Source organism: Lepidochelys kempii, chromosome 1, assembly GCF_965140285.1.
Source record: "Lepidochelys kempii isolate rLepKem1 chromosome 1, rLepKem1.hap1, whole genome shotgun sequence".
NCBI lineage: Eukaryota > Metazoa > Chordata > Testudines > Cheloniidae > Lepidochelys > Lepidochelys kempii.
The window spans coordinates 179,813,745-179,841,068 of record NC_136380.1 but is presented as its reverse complement, the minus strand read 5'-3'; the positions used below and the strand labels follow the sequence as shown (position 1 = coordinate 179,841,068).

The window sequence follows — 27,324 nt, the reverse complement described above, 5'->3', positions numbered from 1 at the left end:
TCATGAGGGGTGCAGTGGCACCCAGGTCGTATGAAATGACTGTGAAAGAGGGACTAGTGATCTGAAGGAACAGGAGGCACTTACAAGCTAGCAGACACAACATCCAGATAGAGCCTACAGAGATATAGTGGTCACCACAGAAAAGAGAGACACAGAACCATTCCTAAGCCAACCCCACAGGGCATGAGGAGACTCCACAGAAAAAGAGTTTGCTAGACTCAGGAATAGGTGACGGAGACAGGTCTCTTCCAGTGTGATCCTCTGTTGACAAGACCAAACTATCTCAAAGATTATGTAACCAGCTGAGTCTGTGCTAAAGACAAAACTCCAATTTGGCCGAAGGGCTAATAAACCTTTCATATTTGAGGGAAAATGGAATAAAACCTGCAACAAGTTTAGGACAAAAGAGAATTCCTCGAGACAATGGTACTATTAAAAATGTAAAGCTCTAAAACATGAGTGAAAACTTCTCTGGGGAATGTACTGAAATAATTCGAGCACTGGTTTGGTTGATACTGGTCATGCAGAGATATGTTTTGTTGCCCCACAGAATATGCAATTTGATTCCTTAAAAGAATATACAGCCTTAATAATGATTTTGATTCAAGGTTACTTTATCTTGGTATTTTTGTTTTGTGTCATAGCTTTCCCAGTGGTGGCTTATGCCATATTATAATGAATGTTTGAATGAGAAGGAGGGATTTTTTGTTTGTTTGTTTGTTTTCTTTTTTATAACTTTTGCCTTTGTAGATGTCCAGATTTTATTAAAATTTAATCTGATGGCCTGTGGCTCCTTAAACCATTTTGAATTGTGGTGTTCAGTCTATGATCCTGTCTTAGGGTTAAGACTTGTAAGAGTCCAGCCTCAAAGGAGGGCTGATGAAAACCAGGGCTCCATTCAGCTTTGCCATATGGAAATGTGCATTGAGTTCAATTTGGAACTGTTACTTTGGATGCTGCTATTGAAAAGTATCTTGTTAGAGTCATTTTACAATGCATGCTAGCTGTTTCAGATTTTAGGAATGAATGAACAGTTTCATTTCTCTAAAGCCCTGCTACATAGCATAGAATTAAAATTTTGATTTCTCTTACCACAAGAGTGTAGATAAATTGAAAATGTGGTTTAAAAGTGAACTGCAAAGCATTTTTCTAAAGGAAAAATAGTTTTAGAGGCGAGGAAGGATGGTCTTGTGTTTGAAGCACAGTTAAGTCTGCAAATCAGGAAGCTGTATTCTTGTAGTTCCACCTATGTTGCAGTTATGTTCTCTGCAGTATGTTCTTCAACAAATCACTTAAGCTCTCTGTGCATCTGATTCTCCATCTTTGAAATTGGTATGATTATACTTACCAGCTTCACAGGGATGATGTGAGCCAGAGTTCATTAATGCCTGTAAAATACTTAGAGATCCTTTTAAAGAAAGTGCTACAGAAGTGCAAAGTATTAATAGTAAATCCTAAATCATTAACAGATTCTATATGTAGACAGAGTGTTAAAATAAAACTGTTAAAGTCTACAGTTATACAACATGACCTGAATTGAGGATTCCATATTTCCCCTATAACAGCAGATGGAATTATTCTCTGAAACAGCATTCCCTGCACTATTGTTGGCATTTGTGATTTTACTAGTTTTCAAAAATATTTTATTTTGTAATGCAAGTATATTTGTGATATTGTAAGTTTGCATGTGGAATTCCCTACTTTGGCTCATGTTGAGCTCCCTAGTTTGGCTCATGTGAATTTTGGCTCACTGAGTTTAATATGATCACTCAAATGTGTAAATGTTTACAGGATAAAGCCCTTAGATTGTAAATGTTTTTAGATCTCACTTTACATTAAAAGAAAACATCCAAGTTTGGGCAGTTGCTCTCGTAGCTGAATGTGGAAGATTTAAGCGCACAGGTGTTCTATCTGCACTTGGAGTCATGGATCTTAAAAGTCTATTGCTTGTTCCTGGATCCTCTGTATGATTATAACTCCTATTGAACTCACTGGGAATTTTGTATTCAAAATGACTGCATGATTAGCTCACATTATAAAGTGTTTTTTTTTTTCATATGTGGTGTATTCTCAGGGTGAAATCATGGCCTTACTGAGGTCAATGGAAGTTTCTCATTCTTAAATGTTAATTATCTATAAGACCACTACCAATCTGCAGGTGACAGTTGATGAGTTCAGGTTTATCCTTCCAAAATTGAGGGATTTTGTAGAATGATAATTCTTCCATTCTCTTAAGAAATTCCTTACACATCTAAGAAATTATTAACTGATGGTTTAAGGCTCTTATTCTGAAGCTTACAAATGTAGATGATCACAGCACTTTGGAGGAAAAAAAAAGTTAATATATTAAGAAACTTGGAAATTTAAAGTAGGATATAGGAACAGCTGTTCATATTTGCAAAATCCTTTAATGCAGCTTAGTTATACCAGTCTAATATGCCTGGTCTGAAAACAGTAAGAACGTACCCTTTGAAAATGTTTTAATCTTTGGGACTTCAATAGGAACAGGACTGGGTCCTCCATGTTTTAGTCAGAAAGAGGTCTAAAATATAGCTAAATATGTGTGGTGCTGGTGGTGGTGTGTCTCACACACACACACACAAGGGTCGTCAAGCGATTAAATGAATTAATCACAAATAATTGCTCAATTAAAACAATTTATCGCAATTAATGACAGGATTAATTGCACTGTTAAACAATACTAGAATACCATTTAAGTATTTTTGGATGTTTTCTACATTTTAAAAATACTTATTTTAATTACAACACAGAATACAAAGTATACAGTGCTCACTTTTTATTTATATTTGAATACAAATATTTGCCCCATAAAAACAAAAGAAATAATATATTTCAATTCACCTAACACAAGTACTGTAGTGCATTCTCTTTATCATGAAAGTTGAATTAACAAATGTCAAATTATGTACAAAAAAACCTGCAGTCAAAAATAAAACAATGTAAAACTTTAGAGACTACAAGTCTACTCAGTCCTATGTCAGCCAGTCGCTCAAACAAACAAGTTTGGTTACATTTGCAGGAGATAATGGTGCCTGCTTCTTGTTTACGTCACCTGAAAGTGAGAACAGGCATTTGCATGGCACTTTTGTAACCGGCGTTGCAAGATATTTACGTGCCAGATGTGCTAAAGATTCATATGTCCCTTCATGCTTCAACCACCATTCCAGGCGATATGCATCTATGCTGATGACGGCTTCTGCTTGATAACGATCCAAAGCAGAGCAGACCAATGCGTGTTCACTTTCATCATCTGAGTCAGATGCCACCAGCAGAAGGTTGATTTATTTATTTTTTTTTTGGTAGTTCGGGTTCTGTGATTTCCGCATAGGAGTGTTGCTCTTTTAAGACTCGTGAAAGCATTCGCCACACCTCGTTGCTCTCAGGTTTTGGACGGTACTTCAGATTCTTCAACCTTGAGTCAAGTGCTGTAGCTATTTTTAGAAATCTCACATTGGTACCTTCTTTGTGTTTTGTCAGATCTGCAGTGACAGTGTTCGTAAATCAAACAACATGTGCTGGATCATCATCTGAGACTGCTATAACATGAAATATATGGTAGAATACAGGTAAACAGAGCAGGGGCCATACAATTCTCCCCCAAGGAGTTCAGTCACAAATTTAATTAACGCACTATTTTTTTAACAAACATCATCAGCATGGAAGCATGTCCTCTGGAATGTTGCCTGAAGTATGAAGAGGAATACAAATGTTTGGGATATCTGGCATGTAAATACCTTGCAACGCAGGCTACAAAATGCCATGTGAATGCCTGTTCTCGCTTTCAGGTGACATTGTAAATAAGAAGCAGGCAGCAGTATCTCCTGTAAACATAAGCAAACTTGTTTGTCTTAGTGTTTGGCTGAACAAGAAGTAGGACTGAGTGGACTTGTAGGCTCTAAAGTTTTACATTGTTTTGTTTTTGAGTGCATTTATGTAACAAAAAAAATCTACATTTGTAAGTTACACTTTCACAATAGAAATTGCACTACAGCACTTGTATGCGGTGAGTTGAAATAAAATGCTATTTCTTTAACATTTTTACAGTGCAGATATTTGTAATCAGAAATAATATGAAGTGAGCACTGTACAATTTGTACACTTTGTATTCTGTGTTGTAATACAAATCAATATATTTGAAAATGTAGACAAACATCCAAAATATTTAAGACATTTCAGTTAATTTTTTGAGTTAATCTTATGAATTAACTGTGATTAATTCACATCCCTAATATATATTGAGTGTGAATTTAGAGTCCATGAAAGAGGCCAGAGACTGAAGTTCCCTGTACTTGTAACAAATACATCATGGGCAGCAGGGCAAGCTTCCTCTTGCTGTCTTGTAAATGTGACCCAGTTATTACCTTGAAAGTTCACTTCTAGAGATACCAATTGAACTTTGACCCCGCTGTCAACAGGGTTAACAAATAAATACAATCTGTGATGTTGGTTTCTTTAATCTGGATATCTGTCCATGTTAGATCATTACTGATTTGGGCTGGATTCAACTACTGAGCTGCAGATGAAATCCTCTTTATCCCATTGCCATCTTATTCCCTCAGACACATGTTTTGATTGTTCTTAGAAGAAATATATTTTGTTCCTGTTTTGTACATTGATACATTAAAATGTGTGAGAATTTTAAAAAGGAGTTTGCTCCATCCCTTGTTTGTATTACACAGTCAACCTTCAAAATGAAATATTTCTTTATACTTTAATATACTTAGCTTATTGACCTTCTCTCCAGGTCCTATTTGTGGCAAATGTGACTCATCATGGGTCACAGTGCCATTTCATGTCCAAACAGGCAGAACAACAGTGTTGCACACTGACAAGCTAGCAGGTCAGCAGTGCAGGCTTGGGGGTTGGTCAGACTTCCACTCGAGAACAAAATTTTAACAGTGACCTGGTAAGTGTTAAGGCACAATAACTTCCCAAAGGCATGGAATGTGTGATAGTCACATGTCCTGTTCATAAAGGCATATCAGGTCCCTGTGAAGGTTTTGCATTGCAGTGCAGGTTTGAAGTTGGGGTACCTATTCCTTTTTATTATCTGTTGGATATGAAATCCTTATGTATGGAGTGTTAGTGTGTTTTTGATAGTGTTGTAGGTAATATTAAGTTGGAAAGGAATGCATACTTTTTCACCTTACCTTCTTATTTCTATGATTTTAAAGTTTTGGGTGGGTGCCCCATCCTGAACTGTCAATAAACATAGTTTTTGTTTGCTAATTTTATGGAACCCAGTGTTTGTGGAAGAAGTTTGTTGAACATGTAGAAAGGTGCTTTATTGTCCTTTTGTAAAAAAAAAAAGAACTGCCATGAAAGATTCCTTTTATAAAGGAAATACAATTGTTTAAATATTAAAGCTGTGACACAGACACAACAAAAGGAACGAAAAATTAGGGCTTTTCACCTTACCCACACTAGTGTGGTGGTTATTTTCCTTCATTGTGGTGTAAGTGAAAATATTAACTTTGAAGTTGATTGTAATCAGTGTTCTTGGTTTATGCTACAACCTATAGTTTTCTTTACAGTAGGGTTTTTATATTTTATCATTTAGGTACTGTTCTTACTTTGTTTCTATTGCTTTTATCATATATAATTAAGTCAAGTCTCTTTATGAAGCATCTTCTCTGCATGATATTAATTACTGTATTGATCTTATCGTTGGGAAGGGAAATGAATAAAATAACTCAAAATGTATTTAAATGAAGAAGGCATATGATGCACTGAGTAATTAAATTTAATTTCACATCAAGTCAAGAGGACTCCTTTTGAACATGTAACATTTTTATTTCACAGCTTAATAAGTTAAGAAGATGATGTGAAATTTTCAGTGGTTTCTTAAACATTCAATTTCCATAGGGCAAAATAGCTGTCCTTGTTGTTTTGCAGTTAAAAAACAGGTGAAGAGATAAGTTGCCCCTTATGTACCTATACAGCCACGCCATGCAAAAGGATACATCATGAAGGACATCAAAGACATTAGTTAAGGACTAGAGTTCCAACTCCAGAACTGTTAACATCACTTCCCACAGCCCCTTGTTAATCATTTGAAAGTCTCCTTTCTGAATGCTAACTAGTCTTAACCCTGCTGTGATTGAACTCTGTTTACTTCTGCCAGCCCCAAATACAATTCTCTTCTCTGGGATCAGTAACAGGTCAAGGAAACTCTACCATGACAGACCATGTCTAGCCTGTCTTACATTAAATTTACTGTACTAATATTCATTATTTTAATACTTTTGTGTTTTAGAGACATGATTCTCAATAGAGAGATTTTTGTTCTGCATGTAAGGGCATACCTCCATTTGCATAACAATGGAATATTGAACAAAGTGTTGTTTAGAATAGCTAGCAATTATTATGTTTTTAAAGTCTATTTTTCAACAAAAATTGTCAGCCCATCACATTACTTTGCTAACATATGTAATCAAACAAATAAAATCCTGTGACGTTCTGAGTTTGAAATGCCTGTGATAATTTTCCTTAAACAATGATTTTGCAAGTGAGAGAGAACAGGCATCATCCCTTCGCACTTTTTAGGACATAGCTTTACGATAATATGGAGTGAACTTTTGACTGTAATGCCCAGAATTCATCAGGAGAGGTGTGCTTCTGCCTTAGTAATAGTTAACTGATGTGTATCCACATATTGCAGGATGCTTAATTACATTGCTCTTGTGAGTGTTGAGAAGAGAGCTAGGAAGACTTGGGAAGCTCTTTTTATGATGTCTTTAATATGCAGAGAGGTTAACAAGGATCTCTTTTAAATAGTGACTTTCATATTGAAGATAATGTTCAAATATATCACACTTGCTTATCTGTCATTAATGCCTCTCCCTCTTATGTTTTTTCATATACTATTTAAGCTGCACTGGCAATGAGGTAGAAAGCGCTTATGAAAACAAAATTGGCTATGACACTAGAATAATGTCAGTCAAGCAAATGTGTTGTGTTTTTTTTGTAGAAATGTTTAAAACATTTTCTCTAGAGGGAAAGTCAGTCCTCCTTTCGATTTTGTAATCACAATTTTTTTGAGTCTTTTCCATTTCCTCTCGACCAAAAACAAACCATCTCTGTGATTTATAGTGGCCAGCCAGGTATTTGTTTCATTTACATTAGAAATATTCATGAAAAAAGTTAGCTAAGATTTCCTTTTTCCAGCAGTTTCTCCCTACTCCCTGCCATTTTTTTTTTTTTGTTGTGGTGCAGTTTACAATACCCTTCTAACAACAAGAATTGAGCCAAAAGTTTAAACACACCATGGCATCAGAGAGAAACAGCAAGAAACTGCCTCAGAGGAAGCAATTATCCCAGTAGGCATTCACAGGCCTTGCAACAACTTGGTCAACCACCAACTGAGAGCAGACAAGAGAGCCACTACAGATAAGACAAGACAAGGAGGGAGAGCATTCACTACTACTTTAATATCTTCAATCTCTTCCACTATTCATAATGTAATCACTGACATTTACACATTGTGCTTTAAGCAGTTTGCTACTCTGAAGGTAAAGGCTCACACATGAGGAGCAGACTTATTGTATCTTTGTTGTGTAAAGTATGTGTTATTAGTAAGAGTGTGGGCCCATGTTTCTCAAGTGATGATTTAGGTGTAGACCAGGCCAGAAACAGCTAAAACCAGTGGCCACTTTTGAATATTTAGGTCTATAAATTTAAGTATATTTTGAAAGTTAGACTGAAAGGAGGTGTGATCCAGTGGATAGGGCACTGAGTAGGAGTCAGGAGACCTAGGTTCTATTCCCATCTCTGCCACTGGCCAGCTGGCTGACCTTGGGCAAGTCATTTCACCTCTCTGTGCCATGTTTCCCTTCCCATCCCTTGTCTATCTGGTCTGCTTAGACTGTAAGCCCTTTGGGACAGGGACCATCTCTTGTATGTGTTTCTACAGGGCCTAGCAAGTCATCAGCATTGCACAGCATTGTACAGTGCCATGCAAGTCAGCAGCATTTAATCATATGCTTAAGCGTTTTCTTGAATTGGGGTCTAAATTTGCATTATACTTAATCTTAGTCAAAAGTCTGAGAAGCAGCAATTTTTTGGATGAATGTTTTATTTGTTCAGAGTTATGTTTTATAAAATATAGAAGTGTGCGTATTGCTGAGTTGGTAATACTGGTGCTGCTGATCCCGAAGGAGAGCTGATTGGATATTTAAACAATAATCAGTGAAAGAATGGATAAATTTTACTCAAAAATTTAAAATAAAAATTGTGAACAACATTTCTATTTTTGGACCAGTTTTGTTAAGAAGATCCTGTGTTCAGTTCTCACATCAGGACCTGGATTAATAACATGTGCTGACACTACAGTATAAAAGAGGTGCTGCACTTTTAGAAGTGTCATTCTTCAGGAGATAAGTTTAAGTGAAGTGTCTTCTCTCCATAATCAATGCCTTTGAAGGTGGAATCAGAAATCCATTTTCAGTTCTCAAAACCATGGCAGAAAACCCATGTATTGTAGCCAGCATTCCATCTCTTTATACACACTGGGCCTGATGCTTCATTGCACTATACATGCCATTTTTACATCACTGTAACTTCAGTGGAAAAATACCAGTGTAACACTCATGCATGTAATGCAGTGAAGAATGAGGTCCACAGTGTCTAATGTACCAAAAAAGTCTGTCTCTTTCTCTCTAGTTCCTTCTGTCTCAGAGAAGTGGAGGGTAGTAGTATGCTGTTGACTACACAAGGCTGCTACTGTTGCTCACTCTTTCACTCCATTACTCAATTGAATTGCATTACATAACAAACAAAAGATAACTAGATATTTAGGAAAAAATCAGAAGGATATAGTCTCTGCTTCATGGTTTGCCATTAGAAATCTTCTGCGTCTTAATATGTGTGGCTTATTAAGCTTTTTTTTCTGATACTTTAGGTTGATGTAATTAAAACCAGAAGGGATCCTGTGTTTGGCTGAAAGAGATAATTAGGCCCAGTTGGTTTAGTATTTTAACCTTAGAGGTGTGTGAACAGCACTTCAGTAGAGATGCTTTGAAAAAATTCCTGTGTAACAGATACTTCAAACCATCTGACTTGCTTAAGGGTAGAGAACCGCAGACATACCAGACACGGAGTTCAGTTCAAGTTCACTTTTATTTCTGATGTCAGTCACTGATTGGAGCGAAAGATACATATGTGACAATGCATCCAGAATATATTCATACAATGGGCTAAATTTACAGTCCTAATTTCAGTGCATACACATAGTGCTCATGGCAGTTATATTCAGACATTGAGGAAACACTATTTAGGTATGCAGATTTTCAACAGTAGGTCACAAAAGACTGAGGGCTTCCGTACCCTAGAAAGTTAAGTCAACATAATTCAGCTTACGTTGACCTAACTATGGAGGTATACACACTGCAATGCTCCTCCTGCCGTTTTAGCTGTTATACCAACATAATGAAATCACCTCAATGAGAGGCATAGCACTTAGGGTGACATAGAGCGACGCAGTGTCAGTTTAGCCACCATATTGCTTATGTTGCCCTTTGTGGCCTCCAGGAGGTGTCCCACAGTGCCCACTGTGACCTCTCTGGTCACTGGTTTGAACTCCACTGCCCTGCAGGCAGGTACACAGGTATGCACCCCTCCCCTTTTAAAGCCCCAGGAAGTTTTGAAATTGCTCTTCCTGTTTGCTCGGGGTGGAGAGCTCGCATAGCTACTGCCAAGCTGAGCAGGCCGGCTCCACACAGCAAATGCGCTCCTGTCTGGAGTACCTGGGAGGTGGTGGGTCTCCTGGGTCTGTGGGGAGAAGAGGCTGTGCAGGCACTGCTCCGCTTCAGCTGCAGGAACTTGCTCGGGGTATGAAGGAGAAGGGTTATGATAGGGACACGCAGCAGTGCTGTGTAAATAATAATAATCAAAGAACTGTGGCAGGCACAGCAGAAGGCAAATAGTCACTCTGTTGTGGAGCTGCACACATGCCGCTTCTACAAGGAGGGCACTGGGGTCAGGGTGGGGGGAGGGGCAGTCAGGGTGGGGCAGTGGGGGAATGTGGAAACGGGTCAGGGTGGTGGTACACAGATGGGCTCAGGGTGCTTAGACTCAGGCTGGGGGGAAAAGGGAACATAGTTTTAAGGAAGAATGAAAAGAAGAGAGAATTAAAACTTTCCCTGGACAAGTGAAAGTGGATACTACTGGCATTAATTCTTTCATATTGATGTAAACTGAGCAGGGTTAAATTACTGATGGAGGGTGGGAAAATGGTACCGTTTTTGAACCCCTACTGTAGATTATTCATTAAAGAAAAGAGATTTACTTCTCCTGAGGAAGGTTTTGTGTTAAAACAAAACCCAGTTTTCAAGACAGTTTTACTTTAGTAACACGTTACGTTAAAATAAACTGCTGTGTTGCATGGCTCAGTGCAGCTTTATTAAAAGTGAGTCAATGTCATGCGGCCAATACTATATTTCCATTACATTGCACATATTAAAAATTGGAATGAACTTTTGTTATCGACAATATGACTTGGGTCTCTACCTCCACAGTGATCACAGATGCACAGTGGTATCCTTTGGACTCTCACCTCTGCCAAGGAAAAGAGGGAGGTTTCAGAAAAGAACTGGACCCATGCCTCCAGTTTCAAGAATTTTTGTCTTTTCACTGCACCTGTGGTTATTTTTGCTCTGACATGCTCTTTTGCCTCAATTCTGTGTTGGAGTAGTAGTACTGAAATGAAAAGAGCTAGTAGCTGCAGAGAAATCGTAAACATAGGCAAAAAGAAAAGGAGTACTAGTGGCACCTTAGAGGATCTACATCTCATCAAGGATCTACAACCTATCCTGAAGGACGACTCATCACTCTCACAAATCTTGGGAAACAGGCCAGTCCTTGCCTACAGACAGCCCCACAACCTGAAGCAAATACTTACCAGCAACCACATACCACAAAACAGAAACACTAACCCAGGAACCTATCCTTGCAACAGAGCCTGTTGCCAACTGTGTCCACATATCTATTCAGGGGACACCATCATAGGGCCTAATCACATCAGCCACACTATCAGAGGCTCGTTCACCTGCACATCTACCAATGTGATATATGCCATCATGTGCCAGCAATCCCCCTCTGCCATGTACATTGGTCAAACTGGACAGTCTCTACGTAAAAGAATAAATGGACACAAATCAGATGTCAAGAATTATAACATTCATAAACCAGTCGGAGAACACTTCAGTCTCTCTGGTCACTCAATTTCAGACCTAAAGGTCGCAATATTGGAACAAAAAGACTTCAAAAACAGACTCCAACGAGAGACTGATAAATTGGAATTAATTTGTAAACTGGATACAATTAACTTAGGCTTGAATAAAGACTGGGAGTGGATGTGTCATTACACAAAGTAAAACTATTTCCCCATGTTTATTCCCCCCCCCACTGCCCCTCAGACATTCCTGTTAACTGCTGGAAATGGCTCACCTTGATTATCACTACAAACGGCTCCCCCCCCCCAGCTTTCCTGCTGATAATAGCTCACCTTAAGTGATCGCTCTGGTTACAGTGTGTATGGTAACACCCATTTTTTCATGTTCTGTGTGTATATAAATCTCTCCACTGTATTTTCCACTGAATGCATCCGATGAAGTGAGCTGTAGCTCACGAAAGCTTATGCTCAAATAAATTGGTTAGTCTCTAAGGTGCTACTAGTCCTCCTTTTGTTTTTGCAAATACAGACTAATACGGCTGCTACTCTGAAACCTGTCATAAACATAGGGGATCAAATCCTTTCCTCTTTGGATAGGTGCACAAGTCCTGATATAACGAGAAATTGCTGTAGGGTGGCAGGGGGAGAGAATCACAAGGGAGTTCTCTGTACTCCTCATACTGCTTATGGAAACTTAATTTATCTTTATTATTCTCCATCACATCGTGCCTGCTACTAACATTCATGACAATAGTAATAGGTGCATGTGCACTGTTATAGTCGGGCACACACAGCAATCATTACAAGGTTCATAGTACAGTGCAAACAATGACAGACTCAGCGTACTACAACAACACACATTACTGTGGCTTAGTGTTAAAATGCTCCTTCAAGGTCTCCCTCAGCCAAATAGCCTCCCTGTTGAGCTCCCCTTATAGCTTTGTGTTCATAACGCACAGCACAGTACTGAAGAGCAGTGCAGGACCCTTGCTTTCTGACAGAGATGGCTGGCTTGCAGGTTACTAGGGTGGTTGAAAAGTGGCTGGAAACCTAGTACGGTGCCCATGGAGTAATTCAGAAACCTGCATTATGTGTCTCTGAATCTGCCCACATGAGGCATTGCAAACCCTTCCCAAACTGTGGCCAGTTGCATAGTGGGATAGCTATCCACCCTTTACCCCACGGCCCCACCCCTGCCCCACCTCTTCCTGCTGCATTCCACCGCCTCCTCCAAGTGTGCCATGCCCTCGCTCTGCCTCTTCCTACCCCCACTCCTCCCTGTCCCCCCAGTGCCTCCTGCAAGCAGGCTGAACAGCTGATCACTGGGGAGTGGGAGGTGCTGGGGGGGGGAGAGGGAGGTGCTGATCAGCAGGGCCACTGGTGGGTTCTGAGCACCCACTATTTTTTCCCGTGGGTGCTCTAGCCCCAGAGAACCTATGGAGTCAGCACCTATGATAGCTACACATGGTGCACTTCTTTCTCTGTCAAGTGCAAGATGTGCTCCACTGACACAAGGAGTATAGTGTGGACATGCAACAACAGTTTAATTACAGCGGTGGCTGTACGTCCACGTAACTGAAGTCAACTTAACTTTGAAGTGTAGATATAGCCTGAGTGTTTTTCATCATTCACATGTATTGTTTGTTGCTCAGTAAACTACTTAACAAAAAGCAGACTTAGATCTTCAGAAAAGGATTCCCTACAATTTCTCTAAAGGTCTAGAGAGAGAGGACTCTTATATAGTGGAGGAGTAATAACATGGTTTTGTTATGCGAGGAGTTTTATTCATGGATTATCACAGCGAAAATACTGCATAGTAAATATTTTGTGAACATACCATCCACTGAGGTTTGAATAGTAGCATGAAAAATGTTTCACACAATTATTTGTCTAGTTCAATTATTTTCATATGAGCACCACTGTTTCTAAATGAGTTTTGGTTAGGGGTGGACTAGTCTGGGCTTTGTCATCAGTCCACGCTGCCTTTGTAATTCAGAGGAACCAAATGTAAAAGAAAGTTTAAGTAACTTTTGAATCTTTAATATTTTAAGCTTCTAAAAGAGAAATACACTGAGCTTTGGATTTTCTTTCATCAAGATTATTTATTACACAAACTGTGTCTCTTGGCTGCTTCCACTTTCTCTGTTAATCAGGAGGAAATACCAAGTGTTGGGGCAATTCTGATGTTTGGTGCCTGATAGTGTCAAGTGCTGACTGAGCACCTTCAAAACACAATTAAAGTTACCAAACAGCTCCAGGGACAGCTGACAGCGTTTAACACTTTGTAGATATTCATCTTCTTGCAGGATTAGACTTTTAATGAAATTGGCTATAAGAGACAGTAAGACATTTTGAAGAGAAAAACTGAGCCTAACTCTGAAGCTCACATTTTTTGCACAGGCTGGGATGGATGCCAAAAGCACCATGTAGGAGCTGAATGTTCTTTCAATATCTCCACCCTCAAGACTATTTTAAGTAGAGCAGTTCTGCTATAGATAAGCCATTGTGCTCGTTATCAGCTCCACATCCCCAACCCACCACCATCACAGGGGTTTGTTTGTTGGTTTATGTGGTGGAGAGAGGTGGTTTACAATTCAACTCTTAGATTTTGCTATGAGCAAAAACATGGTATAAGAAAGATCTCAGTCCAAGAATGTTTTCTTTTAATCTTGCTTTCAGTTTGTGTGTGACATTTTTGGGAGAGGAGCGTATTTTTGTCATGCAATGGGGGAAGGACTCACCTAGAGACTTAAAATCTTTCTTGGTCATTGTTATAAGGATATTAATTTGGGAATGGTCAGTGCTACACTCTGAGTCACAAAATCTAAAACAAAAAATGCATGCAGCTTTTTAAAGTAACATTGCCTGCTAAGGTATTCATATGTCTTCCCTGTCTTTCTCCAAATCTCTTTTTTAAAGCCCAATTCGTTTGCCTTTCTTCTGACACCTATCTCCTACAACTCTGTGGGTCCTCACCTTCATGCTTTAACCATTTATGTCTTTCTTTCCAAAATTAGATTGTAAATTCTTCAAAGCAGGGGCAATGGCTGACTATGCATATGTTGTGTGCTGCAGGCATGGTGCTAAACAAATAATAATAATGTGACAATACTGAAACACGCACAACATTACAATCTGCCATACATACTGTCAACAATGTTGTGCGAATTGAGGACAGAGTTTCATCTGTCAATCTGAGTTTTATTTCCTTAAGGATTTAAGTTACCCCTTAGCATTGTTTTAATGCAGTGGTTCCCAAACTTGTTCCACTGCTTGTGCAGGGAAAGCCCCTGGTGGGCCGGGCCGGTTTGTTTACCTGCCGTGTCCACAGGTTCGGCCGATTGCGGCTCCCAGTGGCCGCGGTTCGCTGCTCCAGGCCAATGGGAGCCGCTGGAAGCGGTGGCCAGTATGTCCCTCAGGCCGCGCTGCTTCCAGCAGCTCCCATTGGCCTGGAGCCACAACTGCGGCCACTGGGAGCCGCAATTGGCCGAACCTGCGGACACGGCAGGTAAACAAACCGGCCCAGCCCGCCAGGGGCTTTCCCTGCACAAGCAGCGGAACAAGTCTGGGAACCACTGCATTAATGCATTGTAGGTTTTATGTATTAAATAGAATGATAACTACGAGTTGTAAATCAACACATTTAGTGGTCTTTGTTGCTGGATTTCTCAAACATTTCTCCTGGGGTTTCTTTTCTTCCTTCATTCCCACACTTCATAGACTTTTTTATTCTTTATATTTATATTAGGGCTGTCAATCAATAGCAGTTAACTCATGCGATTAACTCAAAAAATTAATTGTGATTAATCACACTGTTAAACAATAGAATACCAGTTGAAATTTATTAAATATTTTTGAATGTTTTTCTACATTTTCAAATATATTGATTTCTATTACAACACAGAATACGAAGTGCATGGTGCTCACTTTATATTTTTATTTTTGATTACAAATATTCACACTGTAAAAATGATAAACAAAATAAATAGTATTTTTCAATTCACCTCATACAAGTACTGTAGTGCAATCTCTTTATCGTGAAAGTGTAACTTACAAATGTGGATTTTTTTTGTTACATAACTGCACTCAAAAACAAAACAATGTAAAACTTTAAAGCCAATCGCTAAGACAAAAAAGTTTGTTTATATTTATGGGAGATAATGCTGCCTGCTTCTTCTTTACAATATCACCTGAAAGTGATAACAGGCATTCACATGGCACTTTTGTAGCCAGCGTTGCAAGGTATTTACGTGCCAAATATGCTAAACATTCATATGCCCCTTCATGCTTCAGCCACCATTCCAGAGGACATGCTTCCATGCTGCTGATGCTCGTTAAAAAAATGTGTTAATTAAATTTGTGACTGAACTCCTTGGGGGAGAATTGTATGTCTCCTGTTCTGTTTTACATGCATTCTGCCATATATTTCATGTTATAGCAGTCTTGGTTGATGACCCATCGGGTTATGAACACTTTCACGGCAGATTTGACAAAATGCAAAGAAGGTACCAATGTGAGATGTCTAAAAATAGCTACAGCACTCGACCCAAGGTTTAAGTGCCTTCCAAAATCTGAGAGGGACGAGGTGTGCAGCATTCTTTCTCCGTCTTAAAAGTCTTAAAGTCTTAAAAGAGCAACACACTGATGCGAGACAAACCACCCCCCTGCTTAAAGTGCAGGGCAGAGATTGTCTGAGCAATTGCTGAAGTAGAACTAAGTGGACTTGTCGGCTCTAAAGTTTTACATTGTTTTATTTTTGAATGAAGTTATTTTTTGTACTGAATTCTACATTTGTAAGTTCAACTTTCATGATAAAGAGATTGCACGAAAGTACTTGTATTAGGTGAGTTGAAAAATACTATTTCTTTTGTTTTATACAGTGCAAATATTTGTAATAAAAATAAATTTAAGGTGAGCACTGTAATTGAAATCAATATATTTGAAAATGTAGAAAACATTCAAAAATATTTAAATAAATGGTATTTATTATTGTTTAACAGTACGATTAATCATGATTACTTTTTTTAATCATGCAATTTTTTAAATCACTTGATAGTCCTTATAAAATAAATAAATCTCTCTCTCTCTGTATATGTGTGTGTGCGTATATATATAGAAAATATAGTGTGTGTTTGTAGTGAATATATGATATTGTGTAACTTTGAGTAATGTCTTGTGGTTTTGGTTTATTGGTTGAATGAATTGATTTATTATCTGTATATCTTTTTTGCTGCTGAGTGGTCAAAATTTATTATTCTAAGTTTAACTGAGAGGATTTCTATAACTTTTTGTATGGACATCTTTTGTTGTTTAATTAAATAAATAAAATGAAATTGGGATGGCTGAAGTACTCATGAATGGCAAAGTGACTTGTCAGTTAAAGGCTGTATAACATGCCATCATATCATGTATTCTTTATACACAACATATGTTACAGAAAAACTGCTTTTAGGAATATTCTAGAACTGCTATAAAGCACTAGGCCACCTGTGATCTGCTGTGAGTCCACATCTTTTCATTGACAGTTCCCAGCAGTTGCAGAGCTGTAAACACTTTTAATGGGTCTATTTTGTATCCTCCACTTGTAAAGCCAGGTGTCTTTTGTTACCAGGAGTTCAACTGTAAAGGGCTTAGTCAGAACCGTAAAAAATTTTTTTAAAGTTTTGAATTATATTTTCAATAAGTATAAAACATAATGACTTTTAAAATCTATTAATTTGGATCTTTCCAAGACTAGAAGCAAAACACTGGGTCTCACTGGGAAGTGGTGGTATAAAATATTTTGAAAACAGAGGCTATTATTTCTTGTTTGTCAGGAAAAAACTACTACTCCTTAGGTTGAAAATGGATCCCCTACTGCACAAAAAAATGCCCCGTCCTGTGGTTTGGGGTATTATATTATGCCGTTAGTTTTTTAACCCAAAGAATCATTTGGTACTCTAAATTTCAGATGATAGATATCTATATATAGATATGCACACACACACAATATGAGAAAAAGAGAGCTAAAATATTCGTAGCAATACCACTGACAACTAATAAGTCTCTCCACTGATTTGAGTAACTTTAGTTTGAGTAATTTAAAACAGTTACTGCCCACAAAGAAGAGATTTGGCTCTTCGCTGCCCACCTTATTATATGGTAGCTTACAATTCAACAGTAACAGAAGAAATATGTTGGAAAATCTCAGTTTGTAAATTATCCCCCCTATACGCACAGACAGATCCATCCATGTTTTTCAGACATATACCTACAATTACATCAAATCCTTTTTTCCACCTACTTCAGAGTCTCCTCTCTGCCATTGCTCAGAGCTTCATGCTTGAGAGAAAAGGAGGGGAGGGTGGGGAATAAGGAATATAGGACACAAATCTACTGTAGCTACAGCTTTCCTCAGGCAAAGCTTTTTTATGTTAAAACACAGGGTGATGTAATATGTCCCCTTCAATTGGGAGTTGGCCAATAGCTAAAAAGTAATGGGAAACGTATGTAGTCAGTCAACAAAGGAAGTACATTTTCAATCAGTCAACACTGAATAATTCATTGAGGATACATACAGTACTCTGTCCATGTATGTGTGTACACACCATATTTATGGGGAGATGATATCTATGTGATAAACATATCATAAACCTGTGCAATTTTTCATATGCCTGTGATTGTATCACCTGCCCACTGAGCCAGCAACCCAGGAACTTACTCTAACATTCCTGACCTCTCTGCAGCTTCTGTCATCTTTAAAAACAAACTACCATACTGCCTGAGGCCCAGGAGATACAAAAATGAGCCTTGAGACGGTTACCAGCTTTTCTAATCGTAAAAATGTCAGAGCTTTATATCTGATGTCTGAAGGTCCTTGAGGGTTAGAAAGTGGATCTTCATACATATATCACTCCTTCCTGTTGTGACCCAGCACTCATGTCTAACTGGGAAGGACCCAAGATATAGACAAGTGACTTTAGGTAATTTTGAGTTATTTTACTTATTTGTTTTAACATTTACCTCCAGTTGAACTTTGTACAGTTAGATTCATGGGAAGAAACCATCTGCAAAGTCAGGTGTCTAACAAGAGATTGTTCCAATAACATTTTTTTAAGCTCTCTGAACTGTTCCTAGAATATTGTTTTTCTGTAAATTATGGTTCATACAGAATGTATGGTGATATGTTAAAAAGGTTGATATAAAGGTGGGATTTTCATAAATGTCAAACCAGGAGCTCAAGTGTCATTCAAAGTCAATGGAACTTGTGCTCTTAAGTCACTGAGGTACATGTGGAAATCCCACCTTTCATCTACTTAAGTTTGAGATGAGTGAGTAGTTCAACTACCCTCAGGTAAGCCAATAAACTTTTATTTCACACGACCATATAGTCAATGTTGATATAGATATGGAGAGGGAGAGAGAGATGTGTGTATGTATATCTAGAAGTAGTTATACAAATATGCACACATACAATGAATAATATAACACCTTGATAATATTTATTATTGCAGTCCTTTAAATTGTATGACTTTGGGGGATATGAAATGAAAATCTAGTTATGTACTTCATACTTTTCTCTTGCTGTTTAAGGCTATCAGCAAGTAAAAACACATTTACCTTACTTTAAAAAAAATATTTACAGGTCACCTTTAATACTCCATTAGACATGCTTCAAATTCCAATTGAAATTTCATCATTGCTAGATAAAGGACATTGCTTTTTCTCTCTGAAATGATGTGCGCCAACAGCAAAAGCATGACATTTGTATTCAATACTATCTACATTATAAGTGCATGTCCATCTATCTCAATAACTGACTATCATCATTGTGTGTATATGTCTTACAATGATAATAAGAGTCCAATGCCGCTCAAGATGTGAAGTTCTCAGGGATAGATTTCTAGCTGCAGGCAACTTGAGCAAAGTACTTCACATTGTGAACATTCTCTGGCTAGTCACTGATTGTATTAAGCCTTTTAATGTAACTTTATAGGCACCTTTTGTTTTTCCGCTACAGTTCAACTTAAATTATTATCATATGTGATCTGAGTTTTAAGCCTATGCTAACTTACAAAAATCATTAAAGAATATTTAAGTGGCATTGCAGGCAACAGGAGATTTATTCAGATAAATGTATGTGTTTGTTCTGTTGTGAACATGTTTTGTTGAAGTTTAAAAACTTAATTAACCAAGGCTTTTATTAAATAAAGAGGGAATCAGATTTTTGGCTTATATTTCACAATCTATTTTAAGTAAAATGTAGCACTGTTCACTATGAAACATCTGCGGGGAATTCTTTGCTCATACTGGTTCAACTCCATTAACTTGCAAAGAAATGAACTGGAGTAAATAAGAGCAGGAAGTTAGCTAACTAACTCCAAATATTGCCAAATATAGGCTCTGTATACCTCTACCTGAGTGCTCAGCACTTCTGAACATCAGACCCTTACTTATTTGTATAAATGTGGATTTAGGAGCCAAATGTTAGGCTTCCATTAAAACAAAATCTTGGTATAAATATATCTTATTGCTACACAGGTTGTGAGGTATGGTATTTCTATCAGGATCTATCCTAGGGAGAAGGCATCATTTATTTACTCTACCAGTACCAGTAATGTAGGGCATAAGCAAGCAGACCCACGCTCTTGGTGGTGCATGTGAACAGAAGTCAGATTTTTTTTTAAATTGACAAGCAGTTTTTAAATAGTGATTTTCAGTTTTTTTGCTGAGGTACTTAACCGCTCTATGGTTAGTGAAAAGAAAAGGAGTACTTGTGGCACCTTAGAGACTAACCAATTTATTTGAGCATGAGCTTTCGTGAGCTACAGCTCACACGAAAGCTCATGCTCAAATAAATTGGTTAGTCTCTAAGGTGCCACAAGTACTCCTTTTCTTTTTGCGAATACAGACTAACACGGCTGTTACTCTGAAATCTATGGTTAGTGGAATCTAATTAAATGTAAAGTTGTGATGCAGGTGAGAGGGGTTTTCTGTTGTTGTAAACTTTTCATAGTTTATAAACAAGAAGACAACAACTCAGCGCTGAATGGCAAATTTGTCTCTAAGGTATGAATTAAATATATTTTTGTCACCAAGCAGAAAGACATTGAAATAATTTGTATGCAAAGACCATATTAGATGTGTCTAATTCTGATATATTAACAGTAGAAAGGAAATAGAACCTGTATCTATCAAGCATTAAACAGAAGCAAGGAACAGCCACTACTTGGTAGTAGACAGATTGAAGTGGAGTATCTTCTGGATCCATAAAAGTGAAGAGTTTTTAAAATACAGAAATAAAAAAATATAAAGTTAATAAGCTGAACAAAATGCTTTTGGTGTCAAAGTTGTTAATTAGCCTTGTTTCTCCACCCAACCTCAAATTCCTAAAGCATGATCTCATACGGTTGTTTGTTATCCATAACTAAAAGGCTTTGGAGACTAAAACTTTCTAATTTTAGATGGAAGTCCAAATAAAATTTGCTCAGTATTCTGTATTTTATGCTTTCTATTGCTGAAATAGATGTGCAGTAAATGAGATGCACCAAGCAAGAGTCTACAATCAGCAATTAGAGTTTCATAGAATCATAGAATATCAGGGTTGGAAGGGACCTCAGGATGTCATCTAGTCCAACTCTCTGCTCAAACAGGACCAATCCCCAACAAAATTAATCATAATTTCATAATCATACTTAGCATCTACATAGCACGGTACATCTTTAGAACACTTTACAGACATTATCTAATTGATTATTTTAGAAGTAATTTTTATTATTCTTGACTTGTCCTAGATCAGAGGAGGAAAGCTCATGATTACCTACACGAGAAAGAATGATGCTGGCAAGTACGTCTGTGTCGGAACAAATATGGTGGGAGAACGAGAGAGTGAAGTGGCAGAGCTCACCGTTTTAGGTAAGAGAGACTCCATTGTGTGACACTTCATTAGTGAAAATGCCAGTATTTAATACAGCTTCATTTTTTGGTATGGGGAGAAGCAGTTTTATAGCAAGGGCTTTTTTTTTTTTTTTTTGTTATCATCCAGCTCTTTTGCTATGTTAACATTGGGCGTGTTTTTGTGACAGTCATGGATATCCGCCTCATGGCATATTCCAGAAAATAAATGATCAATATCGGTTCTTCAGCCGATGGAATGGAATATCGTTGAAATAAAGAGGTTTGTTACTCCAGAACAGGATGAAAATCGAGGGAAAAGAGGAAATAATGAACACAAGTCAGCGAACTATGCTGATTTGTGAACACAAAATATAGGGTTTTTTTCACTTATGCGGTCAGATCTGACTTAGTTTTCACACTGCAGATAATTCCAGTTTACACTGACCATAACAGTATTTATAAATAATATCAAAACAAGAATTAACTTCAATTAACTTCAATAACAAGCATATGTATCATTTTCCTCTTCCACGAGGAAACTAATATAATCTTGGAAACTTTACTGAATCATTTATGTAATGAAATCTTAAAATATGGATAGATCTGTTATCTGCATACATATACGTTGACCTAGTAAAACAGGAGGTGGGATACCACTTTGAGACTTGCTGAGTGGCATAAATTTGCTACCAAACAACTAGCTCAAATAATCCTAGAGACATTACACCATGTCTAATCAATCATTAAAGGAGATCTTCAGTCAAATTAACTAACTCAAACTACCTTGATTGAAAAACCACACCTTTTTTGTCTTCGTAGACAAGACCCTATGATGTCTGCAGTTCAGCCTCAGAATATCTTTGGCATTTCATGGCTGCTTCAGGATCTTCAGTGCAATCCTGATTCTGGACTCTCAGTGTGAAATGTTGCTTCAAAGCAGTATAAGGCTTGGAAACAGCTTAACCCTTTTTATCCTGGGAACAAACACTTTATGACTGCAGGGTTTACACCCATGAGCTTGGAAACTTCACAGCAACATTGAAGTTTGAAAATAGCTGGATTCAGGTCAAGTTCCTCAGTGCTGGCCCTGTCTCTAGCAGTGGTATTTTATTCTGTTTGAGGCACTTCCTCCTCAGTGTTCAGTGACTTTATTTGTTTTCAGTCCAATTCAGATGCTAGACATCTTGAAATCCTGTTCAGTGTTTATGAGTGGTGGGGAGTTCCTTAATAAGTTGACAGTGTTTAGCATCTCAAACTATGTTGGCATCTTCTCAGCAATCGGCAAGACGTGGTGATTTTTTGGGGAAGCTCAGGATATTTTCCTGTATATTGCTGTGATATTTTCTATTTCAGATGCCTTGGAAACACTTGGTTTAGAGGTAAATTTAAGTCAAGTCAACTGTTAGGACTTCCATCTTTGTGAAGTCTGGAAATTACAAGAAACTTTGTTTGCATGAGTATGGTTCTTATATTAAGTGCCCATGCAGCTGCATTGGTTAATTACCCACACCAGTATCTTTTTACCATTATCCCAGGAATGGTAGTATTGATGAGTTATAGTTGCCTTATTGGAAAGTATTAGTTTGATTCTCCTTTCTGAAGACTTATAGGAAGAAGGAAATCTTCAAGGGTTTTCATTTTGTTTTTTGTTTCTCTTTAATTCAAAATTTATCTCTGATTTTTGTCCTGGGGAACAAAAAAGATTCCCCTCTGGAGAGGAAGAATGGTGTATTGGGTAGGGCACTAGCCTAGGACTCGAGAGAACAGGTTCATTTTCCTATAGATAGATAGGTAAGTATTCTCAACTGGAGAGATGATATTTTTTACATTTATCCAGCCAAACTTCTCCTTTCCTTCTTATACATCCTGAAGTTATTTTTACTGAGCGTCTGTTATGAAAACGCCCTAATACCTATCTGAAGTAGGCAGAAACTCTTGGACTATTAATATATCATTTTCATCCTTAACCTTCCGATAGGATCTAAAGAACTGCTTGACTGCCATGTTCACTGGTATTGCCTAGCAGTCCGGCATGTCACTGTTACTAGGTCAGAATAATTTTTCTTTTGCATAGTTTTGCCAAACATCATTATTAGACTCTTCTCCTTCAATAAATCTAGGCTCGCCATTTCCAGAATTTTATGTACTGGCTTCAGAGTGCTCAACAGGCTTCCCTGCAACCTTTTTGCACCTACATGCCTTGAGGGCTTTGGGGATTTTTATTACTTTCTAAATAACTGTGCAAGTAAACGTGTTTTGCTTCTGTTGCACCAATACTTTTTTTTATGCCAGTTAGCTGCATTAAACCTGTTTGTGATGGTAGCTCCTTTATAACATCCTCTGCCTATTGTTTGGGCTCTTGTAGAGGCAAGATAACTTTTACATTCCAGGAGTGAGGTTCTGTTATAATTTCTACTGTACGTTATAGAGAAAATATATTTACCTGTAACGGGTATGTTGTTATAAGTTCACTCTCCTCTATCCACCTTATCCACAGAGTGGAAAGTGCATGTTTCAAATATATGAATAAAACCTTCTCAGCAACTTATATTTAGAGCTCAGCGAAGTGTTCTCTTCCACTTCATGTGTGTTGAGGTTAGCTGTAAAAAAATTCAAAACCTATAGACGTTCCTGCCTGATACGTAATATGAGCATGGACCTGTGATAACAGCTACTTCTGTGAACAAAAATTATACAGAAGTAATTTTCTTTTTTCTTTGTGCTGGTGAGAAAGAAAATGATCACTTTTCTCTTTGCTGCACTTGAAGTGATTCTATCAAACACAAACTGTTACTGATGACAAGGTACAGTCATACCGAAGATTCGGTGGTGGCTTTAACTAGCCTCAGAATATGTTCAGTACTTCCCCATTGCATCAGGGTCTCTGCGGAGGCAATACTTAATGTGTGCTTTCTGTCAAAGGTACAATAAAATAGTGATGCCCGTTGTCAGCTTTGGTGCCTTGCAGCAGATCTGTTTCTGTTGCTGAAGAGAAACTGAGGCCACTTAGGGCTAGTCTACACTACTGCGCTACATTGGTGCAGCAGCACTCATGCAGCTGCACCGCTGTACTGCACCTGGTGAAGACACACTATACCGATGGGAAAGAGCTCTCCTGTCGACATAATTACTCCACCTCAACGAGAGGCAGAAGCTATGTCGGTGGGAGAGCATCTCCCACCCACAGCGCGTGGGTGTGGACACCGCTTTAAGTCAATGTAACTTATGTCCCTGGGGGGGGGGGCGTTTCACACCCCTGAGCGACATAACGTACATCAAGTTAAGCAGTAGTGTAGACAAGCCCAGAGTCAGGTCTAATGTAATTTGCATATCTACATTGTGTACCTGATTTTTGTTGTTCTTACAACAAAATTTACCTGGCTGCACACAAGTAACTCTGGAATCCCCACATCAGCCACCCTGAGGCACTGCAGGTGTTGCGGTGCTGTGCCTTTAGCTGTAATCCAGTGTTTCTTTCCTTTCCTTTAGAAAGACCATCTTTTGTGAAGAGACCCAGTAATTTGGCTGTAACTGTGGAAGACAGTGCAGAGTTTAAATGTGAGGCTCGGGGCGACCCTGTACCTACAGTAAGATGGCGAAAAGATGATGGGGAATTACCAAAAGCAAGGTGCAGTATGTTAAGTTACCTTTTGGATAAGATCAAGTGCGGGTATCAGTTTGATATCTAAGAGGGGATCATTCCTGTGCTTGTATGGATGGGCTTGGTGATCTAATAGGACTCTTCTATTTCTGAATCCCGTGGTCCTCTGCTTACAGATATAATTCACTTGTGTTGAAAACTTAGAAACAGCTTGAACTAAAATCTTTCCAACCTACTACAAAAATAGCAAAAGTATCAAATTCAAACAACAATGTATGGCATGAATGAATTCTGTACTTGAAGTACCTACTGTAATTATCAAAACTACTGTAAAATGTCAAATAGATAATATAATTAGGCTACAGCACCAAGAAGTGGACAGTGGAATTGCAATTGATGCAAGATGCAGCCTGCTAATGTATAGTGCTGCTCTTAGGAGACCTGCTTTTTTTGTTATCAAGTCTCCAATTCACATCTCTTCCGTCATTGGCCTAACAGAGTGGAAAGTAAAGTAGCCTTGTAAAAAGGAAACACATGAAGTTTTTTTTTTTGCATTTTTGCTTAAATTCCTAATCATCAGTTTTTAAAGTATTGGTGGTTTTTTTTCCCTCGAAGAGGACATACTGTAACATTTGGGTCCCTTCATCTTCTACAGCCACATCTTGTTTCCTGTTAATCCAGTTTATAATTTATCTAAAAACTACTGCATATAGGGTAAAATAGCTGCTTTCTAGGACTAGAAACACACTGGCTACATTATGCAAAGATGAGTAAAAGGTGATGAAATTGGAGAGAATATTATAAGGCTATGTTATTTCCTTATAAAACGATTGAATGAGTTATGTTTTAGCTTGACTTTAAGATGGCCTTTGGTTATGTTCATAAGACCAATGCTGCTTTTTTAATCTTTTAAAACCTTATAGCTCCTGATTTTTACATCTTCCCACATGCAAATGAAGAAAAATATATGGATTATTTTTTTTCTTTTAGAAATATCATTAAATATGTTTACTAAATGTATTGTAATTAAAAGTCTTTAGGCCAAAGTCTAATGTCACTTACACCAGATTTACCATTTACGATTATTTTATTAGTGATGATCTTGATTTTCACATTGTAAGTGAGATCAGATTAAGCTCTCAAATATGTTTGTTTTGAAAAAAAATGTCCATAGTTCGAAGGCAATACACATGTTTCATGTATTGCTTAAATATGCTCATATCTCAGAGAAACATATGAATTTGAAGGCAAAAACTTCTTACGCTTACTCTTTATACACTAAAGAAACTGGCAATATTATTTTCTATTTATACTGTCACGCTCATTTGCTGTTATATGTATTTAAGATATGAAATCCGTGATGATCACACTTTGAAAATCCGGAAAGTTTTGGCAGGAGACATGGGGTCTTATATTTGTGTTGCCGAAAATATGGTTGGAAAAGCTGAAGCATCAGCAACTCTAACAGTTCAAGGTAAGCTGTTTCTTTATATAATACTTAACCCCAGAAAAAGGAAAGAAATTTGATTTTCTATACAGTAACTTTAATAGAACCATAATTAATATTTAATGTGATAGGCTATGTTATAAAAAATACAGAAAAATCATTTTGAGCCCTGTTAAACTATTTGATTATTTGAGCCCTGTTAAACTACTGAAGCATTCAATTATTTTTTTCATAAGTGTGAAAAGAATTAATGTTCAGTGCTGGGAGGGAAGGGCATGTATTTTGAACTTCCATAGGAGAACTTTTTTATCCTTTCTGTGATTGGTATCATCTCAGATTTTTTTAACTGGATAAAAATATTGTGACTTCAAGTATCTGTTGGATTTTTTTATTTAAAGTAGTAAAGTTGACATTTTTTAGATTCCAGAATGTAAGATATTTCATCCACATCTTATGTGGCATCTCTGTTAGTGGAAGTTTGCGACCATGGTAGTCCATTCTGTATGATCCTCTGCTGATCTCCTTTTGATCCACCCAGTATACCACATCATTCATCCAAGATCTTTTTCTGCCTTGTGTTGTTCTGCTATCAGTTTTCCCTTCCAGTACCTGCAAACACGTCATGCCACTGACCCTTTTAAAATGTGCCCTGAAAATTGAATCATTCTTTTAATAAGATCTCTAATAGCATTTGCTAAATTACAATAATCACCAGTCTCATCAGATGTTTATTCTTCCAGATGTCTCTTTTGGTGTCTTTCTAGTCTGGTGTGACTTCAGTATCTGATCTTCTGTAACGATGCTTCCAAAGTAGCAATGATTTCTTAGTTGTTGTGTGGCTGTGTCATTCACTGGACTCTTACATGTTTTCCCAGGATCCTTGTCTAGTGCCATAGTTTTTGTCTTATCCATGTTCCACTTTAGACCATATTCTTTGCCATATTCATATACAGTCTCTACTAACTTCATGAGATCTTCCAAATCAGCCATCAGCACTGTCATCTGCATAGAAGAAATTATTCACCAATTTTTCCACTCATCTTAATACCTTCTTCTGTTGCTTGTATTAATTTAATTAAGCACTCACTATAAATGTTGAATAAAGTTGATCACCTTGTCTCAGTTTTCTCTCTTGATCTCTATTAGATTTTCATTTTCATCTCCCATTATAATTACCTTCTGATTTCAGCATAATTGTTTTATTACTCA

At 37.7% G+C, this 27,324-nt stretch overlaps 1 protein-coding gene across 1 annotated transcript in view; it reads left to right on the top strand.

The window, feature by feature from the left end:
- Nucleotides 1-27,324, top strand: part of ROBO1 (roundabout guidance receptor 1) — a 440,486-nt gene that overhangs the window by 305,255 nt on the left and 107,907 nt on the right. The window contains exons 4-6 of the mRNA XM_078847927.1: nt 20,965-21,085; nt 24,557-24,695; nt 26,015-26,142. Coding sequence (XP_078704053.1) covers nt 20,965-21,085; nt 24,557-24,695; nt 26,015-26,142 — 388 coding nt within the window. The remainder of the gene's footprint in view (nt 1-20,964; nt 21,086-24,556; nt 24,696-26,014; nt 26,143-27,324) is intronic.